The following is a 21736-nucleotide window of genomic DNA, read 5'->3' as shown; positions in this document are numbered from 1 at the left end:
TGAGGAAGCAACAAAGATAAGGTTGGAGGGAGCCTAGACATTGCAGGCTTCGCCACTCGCATACTTCACCCTATTGCTTTGTTCAAGGTTTGATCAGGTCAACTTGACAATAAATTTGAAAGTATCTAAATCAGTGAACTCAATGTTGTTTTAGACCGGGTCCACCAGAAAATGGATGTAAGGTGTGTGAATGTATGGTTCACCCCTTGAAGTCACATTTGACATCCCTTCTGTAGCAGTGGGTAACATCAAATGGTGCATCAAATTTCTTCGGATTGTAAGGAATAACATTTAATAGCTGTAGCTGAATGTCAGATTGCTGAAGTTAGAAGAAGTAAGGACATTTGGTAAACTATGTCCATCATATGCTTGTGTGGAAGGTACAGGTATAACGTAAACAGAGCCCTGATATTTCAACAAAACAGCCAAAGAAAATAGCCTGTATATGTATTTTCCTAAACATCTCGCTCAAGTTTTAGTAATGCCATGACTGAGCAAGGAACTGGTATCATAGGAGACTTCCAAATGCTATTCAGTCAGTAATAAGTCTCATACAAGCAAAATACTTAGGGTGGAATGCCATTGTGAACCATATTTCTTCATAATCATTACCTTAATGTGTAGTTCTGCATTCTGGAGAGTAATCACTTTTTTAGAAATCAGCACCTCATTAGATGCATACTCAATTGCAAGAGCCACGATGAGAATCTGATTGTGTTCTGTCAAGGTCCTTCCATAGTTTGAGTAAGTCACCTGCAGAGTCTCTGTCTTTGCTACAGAAAACAAATCACAATGGAATACAAAGTTGTGTTTTAATTATTTTCAATGTAATAATACATCTGATATCTTTGTTCTGTGTCCTGGAGCGTCAGCTTTAGGCAGTAAATTCACAGCATCATAGGGTCTTATAGCATGGAAGCAGATGCTTCGGTCTGACCCGTCCATGCTAACCAGGTTTCCAAAATTGAACTAGTCCCATTTGCATGCATCTGGCCCATATCCATCCCTTTCCTATTCGTGTACCTGTCCAGATGTCTTTTAAATATAGTAACTGTACCTGCATCTATCACTTCTTCTGGCAGCTCATTCCACGTATGAACCACCCACTTTAAAAAGTTGCCCCTTAGGTTCCCTTTAAGTCTTTCTCCTTAAAGTTATGCCCTCTAGTTTTGAATCCTCTACTCTGGAGTAAAGACCTTATTCACCTTACCAATGCCTGTCATGAATTTATGTAAATTAATTGTTAACAGGAGAAACTTTATTCTCCATTTTTTTTGGACACCATAATTAGAATATGTAAAACATTAGCAAAATTTTCATAGAAACATACAGTACAGAAAAGGGCCTTCAGCCCATCAAGTCTGTACTGACATGTGAGAAACAACTGATATTCAACCTAATCCCAATTACTAGCACTTGGCCCATAGCCTTTTATGTTATAAGGTACCAAGTACTCATCCAGGTACTTTTTAAAAGATGACCACGCTTTAGGCATCTATTTACAAAGCCAGCACATTCCAGACCATCATCACCCTCTGGGTAAAAAGAAATTTTACTCATATCCCATGAGTACAGACATGATGGAAAATGGCAGGCCCATCAGCAGAATGGAATGGAATTCTTCACTGACATCCCTTAGAAATTGCAAACAGGAATTGCTTGCACTTGGTTATGTAGTTTCAAATAAAGGTTCTCCATAGGCATCTGAGCAAGTACCAGTAATAGGTAATAGGCTTTTTGTAAAACAAAATTAAAGCCCATTCAACTAAGTAGAGAGTTACAGTTAAAGTGATTGTAATGAGGTCAGCCAGGTGGACCTCACAAAGTAGGGGTTCTTTGACTGGGGCTGAAAATCTAGTCCAATCAGAGAGTCCTGGCTGACAGGTAAGAACAAGAATGTCAGACCCTCTGTTCTCTCTGAAAGCAGGCTCTGAGGGAGCTGCTTCAGTTTTAACAACATTCCACGTGTAAATAAAGGGTGATTTGGTGTTGGGATACCAGCCTCTGTGGAGTTACTTCGATCATAGACATACAAAATTGGCTAAGTGGCAGAAAAGAGAGAAATCGTGGATTACTATCTTAGGCTTGAGTTAATTATAGAATGCTGTTCCTCAGGGTTCAATAAGAATTATGTTTTTTTTTTCAAAATGTATTACTAACCTCATCTGGGTATACAAGGCGTAATTTCAAATTCTGCATACCAAAATCAGATTTATAATAAACAGTGTAGAAGGTAACAACAGGCTTCAGGGAGACTAGGCACACTGATGAATTGGAAAACAGAGGTGTGCAGGTACACAGCATGTACTTTATTCTTTGAAGCTAGCAGGACAAGTTGAAAAGCTGTTAAATAAAGTAAGTACCACTACTGGCTTTGTAAATAGATACCTAAAGCGTGAAGAAAAGAAAAGAATGCACTGACTAGGCCTCGGTTAGGCTGCTGCGTTCAGTTCTGAAAGGATTTCAAGGTCTTGGATGTGGTCCAGAAAAGATTTACTGGAATAGTACTGGGGAATGAGGAACTTCAGCTGTAGAGAAAAAATTGAACAAGCTGGAATTGTCCTATTAAGATTTGTGACGGACTTTTTCAAAACCATGAACACTTCAAATAGAGTAAATAAGTCGATGTGTTTTTCAATGACAGATGCTGTCAGTATAAGCAGGGAACATAGATTGAAGCTGATTGGCAAAAGAACCAGAGGTGACACGAGGATATATTTTATTTATCGTAAGTTAGGATGGAAGAGAACGCTCTGTTTGAAAGGACAGTGGCAGCAGATTCAATAGTAACTTTTAAAATAACTGTTTACATTTTCAAATAAAGTAAAAGAGTACAGGGTTATGGAAAAATCATATAGAATAAAGATTATATGGCTTGTTCTTCTAAAGAGCCAGTACAGGCACAAAGGGGGGAAACAGCCACCTCTCTGCTGTTTCCTAATGTTTTGTTATACATGGTTCAAATAAATTTTCTTTGTAGGTTCATGTAACCACAGAGACACTAAGCACATTTAGAAAGGCTTTATGATGTTATTTTTTGAGATTGAACATCATTGACAAAACCAAAACCAAGGAAGTGAAATTCAAGTGACGGAGACTTTAAAGGTAATGTCCCTGCTCTGTTATTAGACAGATATGACTGATGGTGACTTGAAGCTAACGGTTGCCATGCCTCAGGCAAAGGAAGAGGCTGAGAAGGTGGGCCCATCATGGTGAGCTCAGCTGGTATAGGAAGTGAACCTGCTCTGTTGGTGGAATACAAGCTCAGAACATTGATCGCTAACCTCTTCAAATAAACTTCCGCAAGCAACAAACTGGACTCTATCGACTGGTGTTAATGCAAACATCAGCACTGGCATGTTTTCGTACCTCATTGGCGTATGTACAGTGCAGATAAAATAACGAGGCTGATTTCAGGGATTCAGGGAACATAAATTGAAGCTGATTGGCAAAAGAACTAGAGGTGATACAAGGATATCTTTTATTTATCGTAAGTTAATCACAATTGAAAGTTTCTGCTAAAAGTGCAGGCCTTTGAGGAAGACTGCCAGGAGCAACCACTGTATCTTGGTTGAGAGAAAATCATTTATTGTTATTCATTACTCTTCTTATTGCTGTGCCTACCCATGAACACAAACTATTCAAATGAAGCCATATGAACTTTGTCTGATTTGTTGGAAAAGATTAAATATTTTGTTTGACTAAAAAAATCAGAAATGTTCTGAGACACTGATAGTGGTTTACAGCACAGGAAGAAAACATTACTTGTCTCTGTGTGCTCCTATGTCAAGGTAATTTAAATCGCATCTGACGACTTTGATCTTTATGTTTAGCTCTACTTCCTCCTCAGCTTTAAATCTTCATTATAATTTTGAAAAGATACAACAGCTTGTTTCTCAAATTTTACCTCTGACAAGGTAGCCCATAAATAACTCTCTTTGTAATTATTGTGGGAAGTCTGCCTTGAATGCAACTGATGATCCAGCCATGAGCTGCACTGAAATTGAGAGTGTTTTGATAAGTATATTTGTTTTCTCAATTTTCTACACTGAGTTGTTTGCGCAGCATTGAACAGACAAGATCTGATTTGAAAAAAGTATAGTTGGACAATATTTTAATATGCAACTGTAATGTAATATCCAAACATTCAGAAGAATGCCCACGCCTTGCAATTGCTGCAGAGAAGATCTACCAGAAGGGAAACATAGGTGAGAGACAGCAGTGATGTGAAAAGACCTGGGAAGCTGAAATTGCTCTGAATCAAGCAGTCAGGTTTACTTTTTGACGAATACATCAGAATATAGGTTAATCGTTAAAAAAATCTTTTAATCACTGTCTATCCACCACATGCCTAGAATTCATTCTTATATTTCTGTGAATGACTTAAAATCTACACCGAACTATTTGCAGTTGTGTTAGTGTATGATGTCCAGGTTAGAAACATAGGACCAGAGGTTAGCCATTCAGCCCCCAAGCCTGGTCCACCATTGATTGAGGTCATGTCTGATCTGTAGTCTAACTCCATAGACCATCCTTTGGGCCAAATCCCTTAATAGCTTTGTTCAACATAAATGTACTCTCTCATATTTAAAATTAACAACTACTCCAACATCCACTGCCATTAGTGAAAGACAGTTCCAAAGATCTACCAGTCTTCTTGTGTAGAAGTGCATCCTAACATCTCTCCTCATGGTTTGGCCCTCAGTCTCACATAATGTCCTGTAATTCTAGAATCCCCAACCTATGGAAATAGTTTATCTTTATCTACCCTGTTTGGTTCTGTTAATGTCTTGAAAACTTCAATCAGATCATTCCTTTCCTCCTAGATTCTAGAGAAAGTAGGTCTAATTTGTGTAAATTAACTCCTGCAGTCCAAGTGTCATGCACGTCAACTATGTCGTACTCTATCTAAGGCTAATCTGTCCTTCCTAAGTTGTGAAACCCAGATCAGCTCATAGTATACCACGTGGGGTCTAACCGGGGTTTAGTCTAACTGCAGCATAACCGCATACTCCAGCCTTTGAGATTAAAAGGCCAGCATTCCATTAGCTCTCTTGATCGTTTTCTGCACTTGTTTGTGACATTTTAAAGGTCGATGGAACTGAACCACCAGTTGTTACATCGATTGTATTGAACTTCATGCCATTTAGAAAGTTCCCTGATCTATCCTTTGTCAGTCCAAAATAGATAACATCATACTTGCTTATATTGAATGCCATCTGCCGTAGTTTTCCCCATTCACTTAGTCTAACAACATTTGTAGTTTTATCTATCATTTACACTGTCGTCTTAGTTTAAAAATAAACACACATTCAAACACAGTTTTAAATGTGCTTACTATTGCCCTCGTGGCAAAAGAGCCAATTTAGTTTTCAAATCTTCCTCAAAGGGCTGCACAAATAGCTGAAACTCAATTATGATTAACTTCCTTCGGGAAGTGTGTAACTGGTTTGTGAAAGTGTAGGCTTCCAGTGTGATGTGAAGAAGGGCTCATGCCCGAAACGTCGATTCTCCTGTTCCTTGGATGCTGCCTGACCTGCTGTGCTTTTCCAGCATCACATTTTCAGCTCTGATCTCCAGCATCTGCAGTCCTCGCTTTCTCCTCCTTCCAGTGTGATGTGCACTACTTAAACTAGCAGAAAAATTGTGGAAACATAGTTTTTGCTGAATGCTTAATTTGTTTTTATAATTCACAGGCATTACACTGATTTCATCTCAAAGGAAAAGTAAAACTGGGTGGAAACTCCAAATCTATTTCTCTCGACTCCTTTCCACATCTCAGTGCTGTGCAAAGTGAATGATTCCTTGTCACTGGGTGATAGATGGAATAGCTTTTCCCTAGACATCCTCCTAAAATCATGCATTAATTCATAAAAGTGCCATTAAATCACATCTTACCCTGCTTCATAAACAATCTTAGTAGCTCCTTTTTTCTCTGCTGTAACTAAATCTTCTTGTTCTGAGTAACAGGCTGATCAATTTGCTCTGCATGGTTGAGAGGATTTCAATGCTTTTCGATCTTGGGATGTCCAAACGTGCATATGGTGCTCAATATATTGCATTCTAGGAATGTTATTTGCACAACTTTGTGCATTAACGTATTTTTTTCTGCTAAAGTCACTTTATCTCTGATTTCAGATGATGCCTCACCAGTTTAACAGCTGAAAAAATCCATATAGAATGACATATCTAGGGTTAGAGGTGAAATTGGAACAATTTTAAAAGGGTAAGATAAAGTTACCATCATTTCAACAGACCATAGAGCTTCTCTCTCATTAGGAAGTGACAACTGGTGGTGATTTAACCTGAGGGTCACCACACCTTAGCTGAGGGGAAAGGTCCTTCATGACAACCTGAGCCAGTGCAGGAATTCAATCCATGCTGATGATAGCACTCTGCATTACAAACAAACCATCCAACCACTGAACCAAGAACAATTGACATGACTTTACAGTGGCATAGTTTAAACCATTTTTCACAGGCTGAATGCACTTTGATGCATATTTGGCATTACCTTCCTGTGGTTGAATTTCGATGTCAACTGGATGTTTCCAGGCACACTCCGAGACTGGTTGTCCATTGTACATGATTGTTCGGGCACACAGGTACAGCTTGCATTTCTTCACCTCTGAGGTATTATTCCTGATAATGGCACTGACCTCAAGGTCAGCCCCGTTCATATTGACTTTCTGAGGTATCAATTTTATGAAGAATTTCTGCTCTGGCTTTTTAGACAGTTTGTTCTTCATGTCTGCTTTCATGAAAGCTTTATTTCCTTCCTCAGAACCTTTGTGAAAGCGATTACAAAAATATATTAGAAGAGTCGACAACTTAGAACATAGAAAAATACAGCGCAGTACAGGCCCTTCGGCCCTCGATGTCGTGCCGACTGAAGCCTACATAACCTACACTAGCCCAATAACCTCCATATGCTTATCCAATGCCCGCTTAAATGACCATAAAGAGGGAGAGTCCACCACTGATACTGGCAGGGCATTCCATGAACTCACAATTCGCTGAGTAAAGAATCTACCCCTAACATCTGTCCTATACCAACCTCCCCTTAATTTAAAGCTGTGTCCCCTAGTAACAGCTGACTCCATTAGCGGAAAAAGGTTCTCACTGTCAACCCTATCTAAACCCCTAATCATCTTGTACACCTCTATCAAATCTCCCCTAAACCTTCTTTTCTCCAATGAGAATAGCCCCAATTGCCTCAGCCTTTCCTCATACAATCTTCCTACCATGCCAGGCAACATCCTGGTAAACCTCCTCTGTACCCGTTCCAGTGCCTCCACATCCTTCCTATAGTATGGCGACCAAAACTGCACACAATACTCCAGATGAGGCCGCACCAGAGTCTTATACAACTGCAACATGACCTCAGGACTCCGGAACTCAATTCCTCCACCAATAAAGCCCAGTACGCCAAATGCCTTCGTCACAGCACTATTTACCTGGGTGGTAACTTTCAGAGATCTGTGTACATGGACACCAAGATCCCTCTGCTCATCCACACTACCAAGTAGCCTACCATTAGCCCAGTAATCCATCTTCTTGTTACTCTTACCAAAGTGAATGACTTCATACTTAGCTACATTGAACTCCATTTGCCACCTTTCTGCCCAGCTCTGCAACTTATCTACATCCCGCTGTAACCTGCCACATCCTTCTTCGCTGTCCACCACTCCACCGACTTTCGTATCATCCGCAAACTTGCTCACCCAGCCTTCAAGCCCCTCCTCCAGGTCATTTATAAAAATGACAAACAGCAATGGTCCCAAAACAGATCCTTGTGGAACACCGCTAGTAACTGCACTCCAAGATGAACCTTCACCATCAACTACTACCCTCTGTCTCCTTCCAGCCAGCTAATTCCTAATCCTAATCTCTAATGCACCATCAATGCCATACCTCCGTAATTTGTGCAGTAGCCTACCATGGGGTACCTTATCGAACGCCTTGCTAAAATCCATATACACCACATCTACTGCTTTACCCTCGTCCACTTCCTTGGTCACCTTCTCAAAGAACTCAATAAGGTTTGTGAGGCACGACCTGCCCTTCACAAAACCATGCTGACTATCCTTGATCACATTATTCCTATCCAGATGTTCATAAATCCTATCCCTTACAATTCTCTCTAAGACTTTGCCCATAACAGAAGTGAGACTCACTGGCCTATAGTTACTAGGGTTATCCCTACTCCCCTTCTTGAACAAGGGGACCACATTCGCTATCCTCCAGTCTTCTGGCACTATTCCTGTAGACAATGACGACATAAAAATCAAGGCCAATGGCTCCGCTATCTCCTCCCTAGCTTCCCAGAGGATCCTAGGATAAATGCCATCAGGCCCAGGGGACTTATCTATTTTCACCCTTTCCAGTATTCCCTGGACCTCTTCCCTACGTACCTCAAAGCCATCCATTCTAATCAGTTGTGACTCAATATTCACATCAGCAACAATGTCCTGTTCCTGAGTGAATACTGACAAAAAGTATTGATTTAGTGTCTCTCCAATCTCCTCCGCCTCCACGCACAACTTCCCACTAGTATCCTTGACTGGACCGATACCTACCCTAGTCATCCTTTTATTCCTGACATACCTATAGAAAGCCTTTGGGTTTTCCCTAATCCTACCAACCAAGGACTTTACATGTCCCCTTCTCGCTGCTCTTAGCTCTCTCTTTAGATCCTTCCTGGCTACCTTATAACACTCAATCGCCCCAATTGAACCTTTATGCCTCATCTTTACATAGGCCGCCCTCTTCCCTTTTACAAGGGATTCCAATTCCTTATTAAACCATGGCTCCCTCACAAGACCCTTTCCTCCCTGCCTGACTGGTACATACTTATCAAGGACACCCAATAGCTGCTCCTTGAACAAGCTCCACATATCATTTGTGTCCTTCCCTTGAAGCCTATTTTTCCAATCCACACATCCTAAGACATGCCTCACCGCATCATAATTTCCCTGCCCCCAGCTATAACTCCTGCCCTGCAGTGCACACTTATCCCTCTCCATCACTAGAGTAAAAGTCACCGAGTTGTGGTCACTGTCCCCAAAGTGCTCACCTACCTCCAAGTCTAACACCTGATCTGGTTCATTACCTAGAACCAAATCCAGTATGGCCTCACCTCTTGTTGGCCTGTCTACATATTGTGTCAGGAAACCCTCCTGCACACATTGGACAAACACTGACTCATCTAACGAACTCGAGCTATAGCTTTCCCAGTCAATATCAGGGAAATTAAAGTCGCCCATAACAACCACTCTACTACTTTCACTCTTCTCCTGAATCATCCATGCAATACTTTCCTCTACATCTCTCGAACTATTAGGAGGCCTGTAGAAAACTCCTAACAGGGTGACCTCACCTTTCCTATTTCTAACCTCAGCCCAAACTACCTCAGATAGCAAGTCTTCCTCCTTTATCCTTTCCACCACTGTAATACTATCCTTGACAAGCAATGCCACACCTCCCCCTCTTATACCCCCACTTCTGACCCTACTAAAACATTTAAACCCTGGAACCTGCAATAGCCATTCCTGTCCCTGTTCTACTCACATCTCTGTAATGGCCACAACATCGAAGTTCCAGGTTCCAACCCATGCTGCAAGTTCACCTACCTTATTTCTTATACTTCTGGCACTGAAGTATACACACTTCAAGCCACGTTCCTGTTTACCGGCACCCTCCTTCGAGATCGATGCCTTGTTCCTAACCTCCCTACACTCAATTCCCCATTTAAGCATTATTTCCCCATTTTCACTCGTGCTAATGAAACAACTTCCTGTTCCAATGCAGAACCCTGAAAGTACATTCTATTCCCTACTGAAAAGTTCAGTCCTTCCTTTGCAAGTTAAAACTTTCTGAACTATATTTTTGACTGTTTGATTTTGCATTGCTTTTAAGTTACAATTATTTAACAGCATGGGTAGGTCAGCCACTCAAGCCCGATCCAACATTTAATAAGATCACAACTGATTTTAATGTGGCTTTGACCCTGCATTACAACCGTGAAAATAACTGTAAAGAGGCTGGTATCTTATCACCAAGACACCCTTTATTTACTTGTGGACAGCCAGCTCAGAGCCAGTCCCCTGAACTCAGCAGATTCTAAATCTCCTGTTTATACATAATTTTTAAGTCAGTCCCCTTCAACTGAGGAAATTCTAAATCTCCTGGTTAAAATGTCCTTTTTAAAAGTTTAAACGCCCACACTACGGCCAAACGGAGGTAGCGCTTATTTTTCCCAGCACCCATGTTGTGTGCATGTGTAGGATATGGTGAAAAAACATGTGCAGAAAACCTTATTCAATTTGCACCACCAAGAAGAAAGAAAACACCCGAGTGGCCAGTGACAAGCAGTGCCCTTCACATCAAAGGGCAATGCCTAAGTGATCAAAAAGGGTAAAGGGGAGGGCAGGGACTAAATCAATATAGAATCAGAGGGGGAAATAAAGCACTCCACACCCTGTGGAGCCTCCTCTCCCTGAAAACCTTGCGGTTTTTGGTAGAAGCCCCTGTTTATTTTTTTTTAACCCAGGCTCTGACATAACTGCGGAAGAGGGGCAGGCAATCAACCATAATGACCCCCTCCACGGCCCGCTGCCTGAACCTGTTTCTTGCCAGTTTGACCAGGCCCAGGAACAGACCCACGAGGAGGTCCTCTGACCTGCCCCAACTGTTTATTTTTCTCATTGCGAACAGAACCTCAGTTACTCCTATTTATTTCTTTTTCTTTTTCTCCCCCATGCTACCACCTCGCAACAGGAGTGCTTAGTTTAATCTCCTGTTTATATTTCTCTTTCTTCCTCCTCTTTCCTTATTCTGCAACTCCAATTGTTTAATTTTCAATGTAATTCTATTAACTCCATTGCCGTTCTCTTATCAATCTCCTGTTTATATTGGTCTGCCAGGGCTTCCTGATTGGTGCAGGTTAATCTCAATCAATGACCTCATAGTCAACAAGGTCCACCTGGTTGCAATCGCTACACACCTATACCTCATAGTCTTTAACTCCCTTCTTAGTTGATACTGCAACAAACATTGACTGGATAAAACATTGGCACCTGACACTGGGCTCAAACCCAATGAATCTGAGATTAACGATCTTAGGCTCTGTTAATGAGCTAGCTGGGCATGAAAACAATTAAAAATAGTTACCATACTTCAACTCATTTAGCCAACTAAAATGAGAGTTTTCTAAAAAGTTGCATGTCTTTGCTGTACTACCCTTAAGCAGATGCTATCACATGGAAGATGGATGGTACAGTGGTTAGCATTGCTCCTTAAAGCACCAGGGATTTGGGTTCAATTCCAGCCTTGGGTGATTCTAAGTACAGAGACTGCACATTCTCCCTACGGGTTTCTTCCAAATGCTCTGGTTGTTCCCACATTCTAAAAGCATGCATCGGAAATGCTGAATTGTGGGGGATTATGATGCATTTCAGGGGTTAGTGCAGACTCAATAGGTGGAATGGCCTCAATCTGCACTGTAGGGATTCTAGGATAAGGAGAGTGAATCTGGAATCTCATAGAGTCATGGAGATGTACAGAATGGAAACAGACCCTTTGGTCCAACTCACCCATGCCGACCAGATATCCCAAACTAATCTAGTCCCACTTGCCAGCACCCAGCCTATATCCCTCCAAATCCTTCCTATTCATATACTCATCCTGATGCCTTTTAAACGTTGCAATTGTACTAGCCTCCACCATTTCCTTTGGCAGCTCATTCCATACATGTACTACTCTCTGCGTAAAAATGTTGCCCCTTAGGTCTCTTTTATATCTTTCCCCTCTCATCCTAAATTTATGTCCTCTAGTTCTAGACTTCACCACCCCAGGGAAAAGACTTTGTCTACTTATCCTGTGCTCTTCCAGCACCACTAATCCAGAATCTGCCAGTGCCCCTCATGATTTTATAAACCTCTATCTATCAGGTCATCCCGCAGCCTCTGACACTCCAGTGAAAACAGCCCCAGCCTCTTCAACCTCTCCCTATAGCTCAAATCCTCCAACCATGGCGACATCCTTGTAATTCTTTTCTGAACCCTTTCAAGTTTCCAAACATCCTTCCGACAGTGAGAAGACCAGAATTGCATGCAATATTCCAAAAGTGGCCTAACCAATATCCTGTACAGCCGCAACATGACCTCCCAACTCCTGTACTCAATGGTCTCACCAATAAAGGAAAGTATACCAAAAGCCTTCTTCACTATCCTATCTACCTGCAACTCCACTTTCAAGGAGCCATGAACCTGCACTCCAAGGTCTCTTTGTTCAGCAACACTCCCTCTGACCTTACCATTTTGTATGTAAGTCCTGTTCTGATTTGCTTTTCAAAATTGCAGCACCTCGCATTTATCAAATTAAACTCTATCTGCCACTCCTCAGGCCATTGGGATCTTGACCAGATGAGCCATTGTAATCTGAGGTAACCTTCTTCACTGTCCACTACACTTCCAATTTTGTTGTCATCTGCAAATTTACTAACTATACCTTTTATGCTCATATCCAAATCATTTATATGAATGATGAAAAGTAGTGGACCCAGCATCGATTCTTGACTGCAATGGTAGTTTGAGATATGGGGCTTGGGAAAATAATCTTTTACTTAACACCCTGCAGAAGTTTTCTAAGTGTCAGAGAATGGATGCCATGTTCCACACCATGGCTGCTCTGATTAACATAGAGATGGTAATAAGAGTGAAGAATCATTCAGTGTCCTTCACGGTAACTTATGGAACATCCCTAATAAGGTTTCCCCTTCACCTGAAAGGGATCTCCTTTTGTGGTGGCAATTCTGCTGCACAATCTGCAACAGGAAAATCATACAATCACAGAATAATACAGTACAAGAGGCTATTCAGCCCATTCAGCACATGATGTCTCTCTGAAATGTTATTGAATTAATCCCTGTCATTGGCCTATAACCCTGCAAATATTCTCTTGTATTTATGCCATCCAGGCAGAACCAGTGCAATCCATTGAGTAAAATAGGTGGTATTTTATGGTGGTAAATGTTTTGAGGTTGAGGTGTGGTAACAAAATATCAAGTTATTTTTAAGAATAAACTGACCAAATAATGAACTAACGATTGCCTCGGTTGACATCGGTGTGATAAATTGCTGAAACCAAATAAAACAGTGAAAAAAGTCACCATTCCTCCCTTCTGGTTTGGACTCTTGAATCCCTGAAGTTTCGTTCTTTCTTGGCAATGATTTCCACACATGATAGTTCCATGGAACTATCCATCCATTTTGGGAATTAAGGCAAAGGTTTGTTTGGATATAAAGTTTAAATGTGCATATTGATAATTAATATTCCAGTTTGCTACTTGCTAAAGGATAAGTTTGTTTTCAGTTTCATTTTCTTATTTACTGATGAAAGCTGGTTGAGCTTATTTTGTCTCAGGTAGTAGTCAGGCAAATTAATCACTTTAATGATCAACTTGACCATTTCTACATCTGTGATAACTTGTGAAATAGTGGGACTTGATTTCAAGTGCACTCTTCCCAATAGGACTGTTGGTTAAACATTCAACAAATATTCTTTAATTTAGTCTCGCTATCTTTCCCTAGAAATTCTTGCTGAGTTTGCTGTAATACAACTGTATTCAAGCATCTCAATTTTCACCACACTATTTAGAATGATTAAATATAATTCACTAAGACTGTTTTTATATTTTCCTTAACTTGAAATTCATGCCATTTTTTACACCAATGTAACCAAGGCCTACCCTCCTCATATTTGTAATTGTTTGTAATATCTTCACGTTCATCACTGCCAACAGCCTTTGTACTGATTTTCTGACCGACTAATTGATGATTAACATCAATCTGTTTTTTAGTTCCATCATTAAGGACAAGCCAGTCCACTACATCTGCATTGACTTCAGCAAAGACAAATGGGATGTCAAATTTCTGATTGATATCTCCCTCTTTAATGGCTTTAACTGGAGCTGGTCCACAGCAATAGATTCCTGAAATGAAAACAAAGTAATAGTCATTGAAATGTCAACAGCACAACTATTGGATTCTGCATGTCTTGAACAATTTCTAAAATATGCAATAACTTGGAATTATCAAATCTTTGTAACAGTCTGTAGGTTACTTATATAGTCATTTTGAACGGTTAATTTGTCAATGATATGCTTATGCATGGCCAACAACAATTATTCAGAAGTAATCGATAGGCAGTAATTTCATCTTGGGTTCAGATGACATAAACTGTAAGTTAAATTTGTTAAGCTGATGGCTTTACATTGCTGTAAATCAGCATAAAGATGATGGACCCATTCTTGACTTATATCGATCTCCTGAATGTCTGATTTACTTTTATTTCCTGCACTGTTGTCTCAGATCTGGAGGACAGTTGTTTACTTTTTAACCCACCTTGTACCTTTTGTGCTCAGGTACTCAGAAATGAATTGATTTACCTGGGCATATATAGATAATTAAAGGTGACTGTATGCTCATGAAGTCAATTCATAGCTTCTTATAAATCCTTCATTTCTGGTCTGAAAAGACCAAAATAGAAAGAGAAAACGCTGGAATAGTTTAGCAGGTCAGGATGCGACAGCAGAGAAAAGCAGAGATAGCATTTCAGATCGGTGACTTTACAGAAAGACATGAACTCTGCTTCCAGCCAAAGATGCTGCCTGACCTACCAATTTTTTTCCAATGCTTTTTGCCCTGGCTTAAGATTTCCAGCACCCAACTGAAAGAATGTTTTTGCATTTGTAAAAAAAGAGAGTGAAGGACGTGGGAGTAATGTTTCCAGGCAAACATCGGCCAGGTGTATAATTTGCCAGGCCAGTAAACTGTAGTGGAATCAAACAGACTGTATGCTCTATTTAGTTGAAAGGTTAGTTATTGCTAATTTATTAGATGACAATCTGCAGTTGATTTCTGTATCTAATGAATATTCCTTTAGAAAACAATTAACTACACCACAGGATGGTAACAATTCCCTTTGCAAAGAAAAGTCTTTAAGCAAATAATGTTAAATGGCACGTATTATACACTCCATGCTATTTGCACTGACCTTCACTTTTCTCCTGTGGTGTTGGGTCAAGTACCTGCCAACCATCGTAGCCTGGTTTCAGATCAGGACGCGCCATCCAAGACTCTACCCAACAGTGGTAATTCCTTCATTGTTACAGAAAATAATTATAGTCAAAGCACTGCTTTGGCCACTTGGTCGGATTTTTATAATTAGGTGTCAGCCTAGTTTTACAGGTAAGCAGCAAGTCTTCTTTGAAGTAGATGTGAAATCAAGAACTGGCATGAGAGATATGAATGCAGGAACTTCCCGATCATTAAATAGATTATGGCCCTCACAACACACCCTTAAAACTACATCAAATTGTCAATGTCACTCTGTATATGAAGTCCTTCCTTCCACAGGCTTCATGCTATCCACCTGACCATAGACTCAATCCCAGTTGTTTATTCTTCTGAATGAAACTTTTGCAAAGGTCCACAAATGGATGTTAATATATTTGTACACTCTGGATCTTCCCAGTACTTAATCCTGGTCTGTTGTCTTCATAAAGCATTCACATAGTCAGGGTTGAAAATTACACCAATTTAACATTTCAATGCACTGTTGTTGTGTTCTCAGTTTCAGATAGCTATCCCCTACCTCATACCCTACCCTCAGAACTATCTTTAAGAAGCTGAAATTGTGGAAAATTGTTTGGTAGCTTTCTTTTAAAAAAATCAACGAAGAGGTTTACAAAATTATGAGGGGCATGGATAGGGTAAATAGGCAAAGTCTTTTCCCTGGGGTCATAATAAATTCAAAGTTGATTAGTTTTAGTATTCTGGGGCATAATTCAAACTGATTGGTTAGATTTGAATTATTGCCAAAACAGAAATCAAAACTCAGAAATCTATTTCACAGCCAAATGTTACATATTTTCAATTTTCCCAGTACACTCTGAGACTGCTAGCTAGTCATATGACAGGTGCTTGTAAGCTCTCAGTGCAAAACATCATTTACCCTCTCTTAAAGGTATAATACACGCCTTCAACTACATAGCAGTGTTTGGAAGCTTTTTAAATGGCACATGTGGGAACCTCCATTGAGATGCAGGTCAGCAAGACAATTTGAATCCTGTAGAATTCATTGCAGGAACAGATTTAACAGAAAGGTATCAGCCTCTATCACCCCCAACTCCGCTCCCATCTACCCCACCAAACCAAACTCTGTGCCAGCTTTGAAGATGTGGCTTTCCTCATGTGGTTAGGGAGTAACCACCCAAAGCTTGGCGGAGGAATGCCTCATCTTCCACCTCGGGACCCTCCAGCCCCATGACATCAATGTGGATTTCACCAGTTTCCTCATTTCCCCTCCACCCACCTTATCCCAGATCCAACCTGCCAGCTCAGCACCACCCTCTTGATCTGTTCTATCTGTCCATCTTCCTTCCCACCTATCGCCTCCACCTTCCCCTCTGACTTATCATCATTACCCCCAACTTCATCCACCTATTGCACTCTCAACTACCTTCTCCATAGTCCCAGCCCCCTTCCATTTATCTGTCCATCCCGAAGCTCTCAACCTCATTCCTGATGAAGGGCTTTTGCCTGAAACATCAATTTTCCTGCTCCTCAGATGCTGCCTGATCTGCTGTGCTTTTCCAGCACCACACTTGCGACTCTAATCTCCAGCATCTGCGGTCCTCACTTTTGCCATGCACTTACTGTGTCAAGACTAGCTGTTGTCAAACAGCTGAGCTGCTGAATTGAATTGAATTGACTTTTTTGTTATGTGTACAAAAATAAATACAGTGAAAGGTTCACAATCGCTGCATTATAGCACCATCTTAGGTACAAAGGTACCCAGGTACAGATGAAGATCAAATTCTTTGGAATCAAAAAAGAATTAGGAAGGTAAAGAAATAAATAGTCCAGCATTATAGGTCATAGGAACAAACTAGAAAAATAAAGAAATAAGTTCCGGTAAATGATGTTTTGCACTGAAAGCTTACAAGCACCTGTCATATGACTAGCTAGCAGTCTCAGAGTGTACTGGGAAAATTGAAAATATGTAACATTTGGCTGTGAAATAGATTTCTGAGTTTTGATTTCTGTTTTGGTAATAATTCAAATCTAACCAATCAGTTTGAATTATGCCCCAGGATATTAAAACCCAATCAACTTTGAATTTATTGTTTTCGCCAACATCGAACAATGAGACAATCTGATGTTGGGGGCATTAAAAAAAAAGCAGGCACTGTGAAAGTCAGACAGATAACTGCCATTGAGACAGACCCAAATACTTTATCAAATGTAATGTTTCATATAAAAAAAATTCACAGTAAAAGAAAGATGATGACCCAGGGAGATCTTCCACTGGAAGGAGATACACCGATGAAGACAACTGCCATATGATTTTGAAATTAAGTTGATGTAATTTTAACAAGTGTTTTTATTGGAACAGCATATTGTTATAGCGTTGAAGGCAGATAATAAGCAGTTAAGAGAAAGGGGGGCTTAAAATTGTGAATAGTTGTTTGGTTTTCACTTTTAGAGTTAAGGAATAAATTGATATTATTTTCTTTAAATAGGGGAATTTGGGAGTTCTCTGTCACTCATATTCTAACAGTAAATGAGGTGAGCTTTTCTAGGTATTCAATTAAGGGAAGGTTTCACTGCCATTTCATAACAACACACACCAGTCCACTGTAATGCTAGAACATGTAACCTTACATAGGAAAGCGCTGCACTATCCATAGCACTTCGTAATAATCAAAATGAAGCTCTACCCTTTACAAATCATTGCAGTAACTCAGTCTGGCTCCCAGCCATTATTATATCAGGGTCCAGGCCTATTTTCTGGATCGTCTACTAGACTCCCAGTTGAGCCCCAGAATTCAAAAAGTTAAGTCAGTTTCTGTCTCATGAACACTAATCTCCGGAAACCACAGCAACTGCAATATAATTGTTTCCAGCAATAACAATTCAGTCAAACATCATTTCTAATTAGAATCATGCCATGAGACGGAGATTCCTTCTTCTACTTTATCTACTACAATTGGAGACGGACTCTTGGGCGTACAGGAAATTCTATCTGAAGTACCAACAGAAGCTGATTCCGCAAATAATATTAAAAGAGAATTAGGCAATATAGAGGCATAAGTGAGTACTGCAGATGCTGGAAATCAGAGTCTAGATTAGACTGGTGCTGGAAAAGCACAGCACGTCAGGCAGCATCCGAGAAGCAGGAAAAACGATGGTTCAGGCAAAAGCCCTTCATCAGGCATGAAGGCAGGGAGCCTCCAGGGTGGAGAGATAAATGGGAGGGTGGGGGTGGGGCTGGGGAGAATGCAGCAAAGAGTACAATAGGTGGATGGGGGTGGGGATGAAGGTGATAGGTCAGAGAGGAGGGTGGAGCGGATAGGTGGGAAGGAAGATTTGTAGGTAGGACAAGTCACAACGTTGGTGCTGAGCTGGAAATTAGAACTGGGGTAAGGTGGGGGGAGGGGACATGAAGAAACTGGTGAAGTTCAAATGGATGCCCTGGGGTTGAAGTGTTCTGAGGTGGAAGATGAGGCGTTCTTCCTCCAGGCATAGGGTGGTTGAGGGAGTGGCAGTGGAGGAGGCCCAGGACCTGCATGTCCTTGGCAGAGTTGGGAGGGGGAGTCGAAATGTTGGGCCACGTGGCGGTGGGGTTGATTGGTGCGGGTGTCCCGGAGATGTTCCCTAAAGTGCTCTGCGAGAAGGCATTCAGTCTCCCCAATGTAGAGGAGACCGCATTGGGAGCAATGAATACAATAAATTGTGGATGTGCAGGTGAAACTTTGATGGATGTGGAAGGCTCCTTTGGGGCCTTGGATGGAGGTGATGGAGGAGGTGTGGATGCAGTTTTGCAATTCCTGCAGTGGCAGGGGAAGGTGCCAGGAGGGGAGGGTGGGTTGTGGGGGGCGTGGACCTGACCAGGTAGTCATGGAGGGAATGGTCTTTGCAGAAAGCAGAACGGGGTGGGAGGGAAATATATCCTGAAGGTGGGGTCCGTTTGGAGGTGGCAGAAACGTCGGCGGATGATACGGTTTATGCGGAGGTTGGTAAGGTGGAAGGTGAGGACCAGGGGAGTCTGTCCTTGTGGTGGTGGTGTTTGAGGGCGGAGGTGTGGGATGTGGATGAGATGCATTGGAGGGCATCTTCAACAGAGACATAGACAAATAAAACAGTAATGTGAGAGTAAGGGTCACTGTCCTTACAAAGAGCTAGTGCAAGTTTGAAGGGCTGATTCACCTTCTTCCCTGCTTTAAGTTTTTTCAATTCTAAGATAATTTTCATATAAACATTGAAATAAAAGCAGAGGAAGTTTGGATAAAAATCAAAACAAAAATGATGTAACAGAAATATGGTAACAGAAACCGACATAGCTGGTGAAAGATTGACTGACTCCACCTTTCGAACACAGGACTTACGATTTGTCATCTTTTCTTGCTTTTCTTTATTCACTTGTGAGACATGGACATGGCTGTGTGAGCAGCATTTATTACCTATTGCTAGTTTTCCCTTCACAAGTGGTGAGCTCCCTTCTTGACTTTCCACATGTTATCCACCACCACCGCCACCACCACCACTCAACCAAGGTCAAAGCTATAATCCCATCTGTTGCTAATAGCATATCAGTTGAGTGTCTCGATACCATCCTAATCAAACTGCTCAGATTGTTATTTCTTACCTCTGGCACAAATGGGACTTGCACCCAGGTCTCCTGATTCAGAGATAGGGACACTACCACTGTGCCACAAGAGCTCATCATGCTACAAATTAAAATGCAACAAATATTTGTAGAGAAGACCACTTTTCTACATCGGGGAGACCAAACAAACTCTGAGCACGTTTCACCGAGCATCGCAGCCTGGCCTGCAGGGGCTAACCGGACCTCCCACTCACCGCTCATTTTAATTCCCCTTCCCACTCCCTTTCTAACGTGACCATCCTTGGCCCCCTCCATTTCCACAATGAACCAAAACGCAAATTGGAGTAACAACACTTCATCTTTCACCTGCTCAGCCTACAGCCCAGAGAACTCAACATTGAGTTCTCCAATTTCAAATAACTTCCCTTTCCTTTCCCTGACTCCCTTGCTTGCTTCTTCCTGCAACCAACCAGATTCAATCCTCCCATTGACCAAGCAGGTCGTACCCTTTACCTATCTACACCTATCGCCACTTCACCACCCTGCCTCTACCACACCCTTTATCTGCAGCTCCCTTTACGGTCACCCCTGTCCCAAGAAGGGTTACACCCAAAACGTTGACTTCTCCACCCCTTGGTGCTGCCTGGCTGGCTGTGTTCTTCCAGCCCCCTGCCTGTTTACCTCTTAACTTCATGACCCACCTTGCATGATCTTACCCAAGTATCTATGCTGACCAACTACCCTTTCAACTTGACTGAACCAAATTAACCACCATCCTGCCACAACGTGACTACCACCATTATCTTAGACAATCACACCACCAATTTGACTACCTCTGCTGACGATCTGACTAGCATTACTGAACCTGATTACCCTGCCTGGTCATCCGATTACTACTAAAACTGATCTGACCTGAATAGTCATTGCCACCCTGATATGGCTACTCAGTTCCAAACTTACCCATTCACCACCACAACCCCTATCTTCCTACCCACCTATCTAACCATTAATGAATCTGCTTGGATAAAATATTAAAACAATATTGACTACAGAAAAATTTAACTTGGCTTCTTATGTGCCAATCCACTGACTCATCTCATCCACCCAGCTCCCTATCTTTTTTAGATTAGATTACTTACAGTGTGGAAACAGGCCCTTTGACCCAACAAGTCCACAACAACCTACCGAAGCGCAATCCACCCAGACCCATTCCCCTATATTTACCCCATCACCTAACGTTACGGGCAATTTAGCATGGCCAATTCACCTAACCTGCACATTTTTGGACTGTGGGAGGAAACCGGAGCACCCAGAGGAAACCCACGCAGACATGGGGAGAATGTGCAAACTCCACACAGAGAGGCACCTGAGGCAGGAATTGAACCTGGGTCTCTGGCACTGTGAGGCAGCAGTGTTAACCACTGTGCCACCGTGCCACCCACGGTGGCATCTGCCTACCCATTCACTCACCTACCTGATCTTTAGAGCTACTGTTTGGAAGGTCCAGATCATATTGATTCCCAATAATTGTATAACTTGTTAACCCAAATAGTTCAGTCTTCATGTCTGTCACTTCCTATGAAAGGTAACATTTTCCTTGCTGTTACATCCAGCTTTTCTTTATTTCTACAATAGTAACATTGGCTATTACAAGATCACAGAGTGAAGAAACAGGTCAACTCCCAATTCCATTTTTATAAACTGCAATTGGGTAACAATCTCTCTGAAATGATCATGCAAATGTTTCAATTTCTGTTGTGTTTTGACACGAATGCGGGACATGATGTGATGCCACTCACCAGATACTATCGTTAGTCTTTTTCAACCGTTTTCCATTCTCATCAACGAAGCTGTCAACTCTCAGATTCTCGTCTGTGTCATGAGCAGAGTTGAAGTTTGTAATGTGCCGGGTAGGAATTCCCAAACACCTCAAAACTAGAACAAAATGCCCAATGTTAGTGTTGGTCCTGTACAGATGGTAATTGAAACTGGATCAGTCCATCCAGGCTAAATTCAACAACAGCTGTCTATTTATCACTTTTTCTAAGTGATTAAAAAGAAA

General features: G+C 41.4%; 1 protein-coding gene across 1 annotated transcript in view; it reads right to left on the bottom strand.

Annotated features, from left to right (window-relative positions):
- LOC132822897 (protein-glutamine gamma-glutamyltransferase 2-like) overlaps positions 1-21736 on the bottom strand; it is an 82028-nt gene that overhangs the window by 8382 nt on the left and 51910 nt on the right. The window contains exons 7-11 of the mRNA XM_060836292.1: positions 21474-21609; positions 15058-15161; positions 13751-13993; positions 6515-6787; positions 613-773 (exon numbers count right to left, since the gene is read on the bottom strand). Of these exons, the coding sequence (XP_060692275.1) occupies positions 613-773; positions 6515-6787; positions 13751-13993; positions 15058-15161; positions 21474-21609 (917 nt within the window). The remainder of the gene's footprint in view (positions 1-612; positions 774-6514; positions 6788-13750; positions 13994-15057; positions 15162-21473; positions 21610-21736) is intronic.

Source organism: Hemiscyllium ocellatum, chromosome 15 (genome assembly GCF_020745735.1).
Source record: "Hemiscyllium ocellatum isolate sHemOce1 chromosome 15, sHemOce1.pat.X.cur, whole genome shotgun sequence".
Taxonomy (NCBI): Eukaryota; Metazoa; Chordata; class Chondrichthyes; order Orectolobiformes; family Hemiscylliidae; genus Hemiscyllium; species Hemiscyllium ocellatum.
The sequence above is the reverse complement of the archived record's forward strand: the minus strand, read 5'-3'. Positions and strand labels throughout refer to the sequence as shown.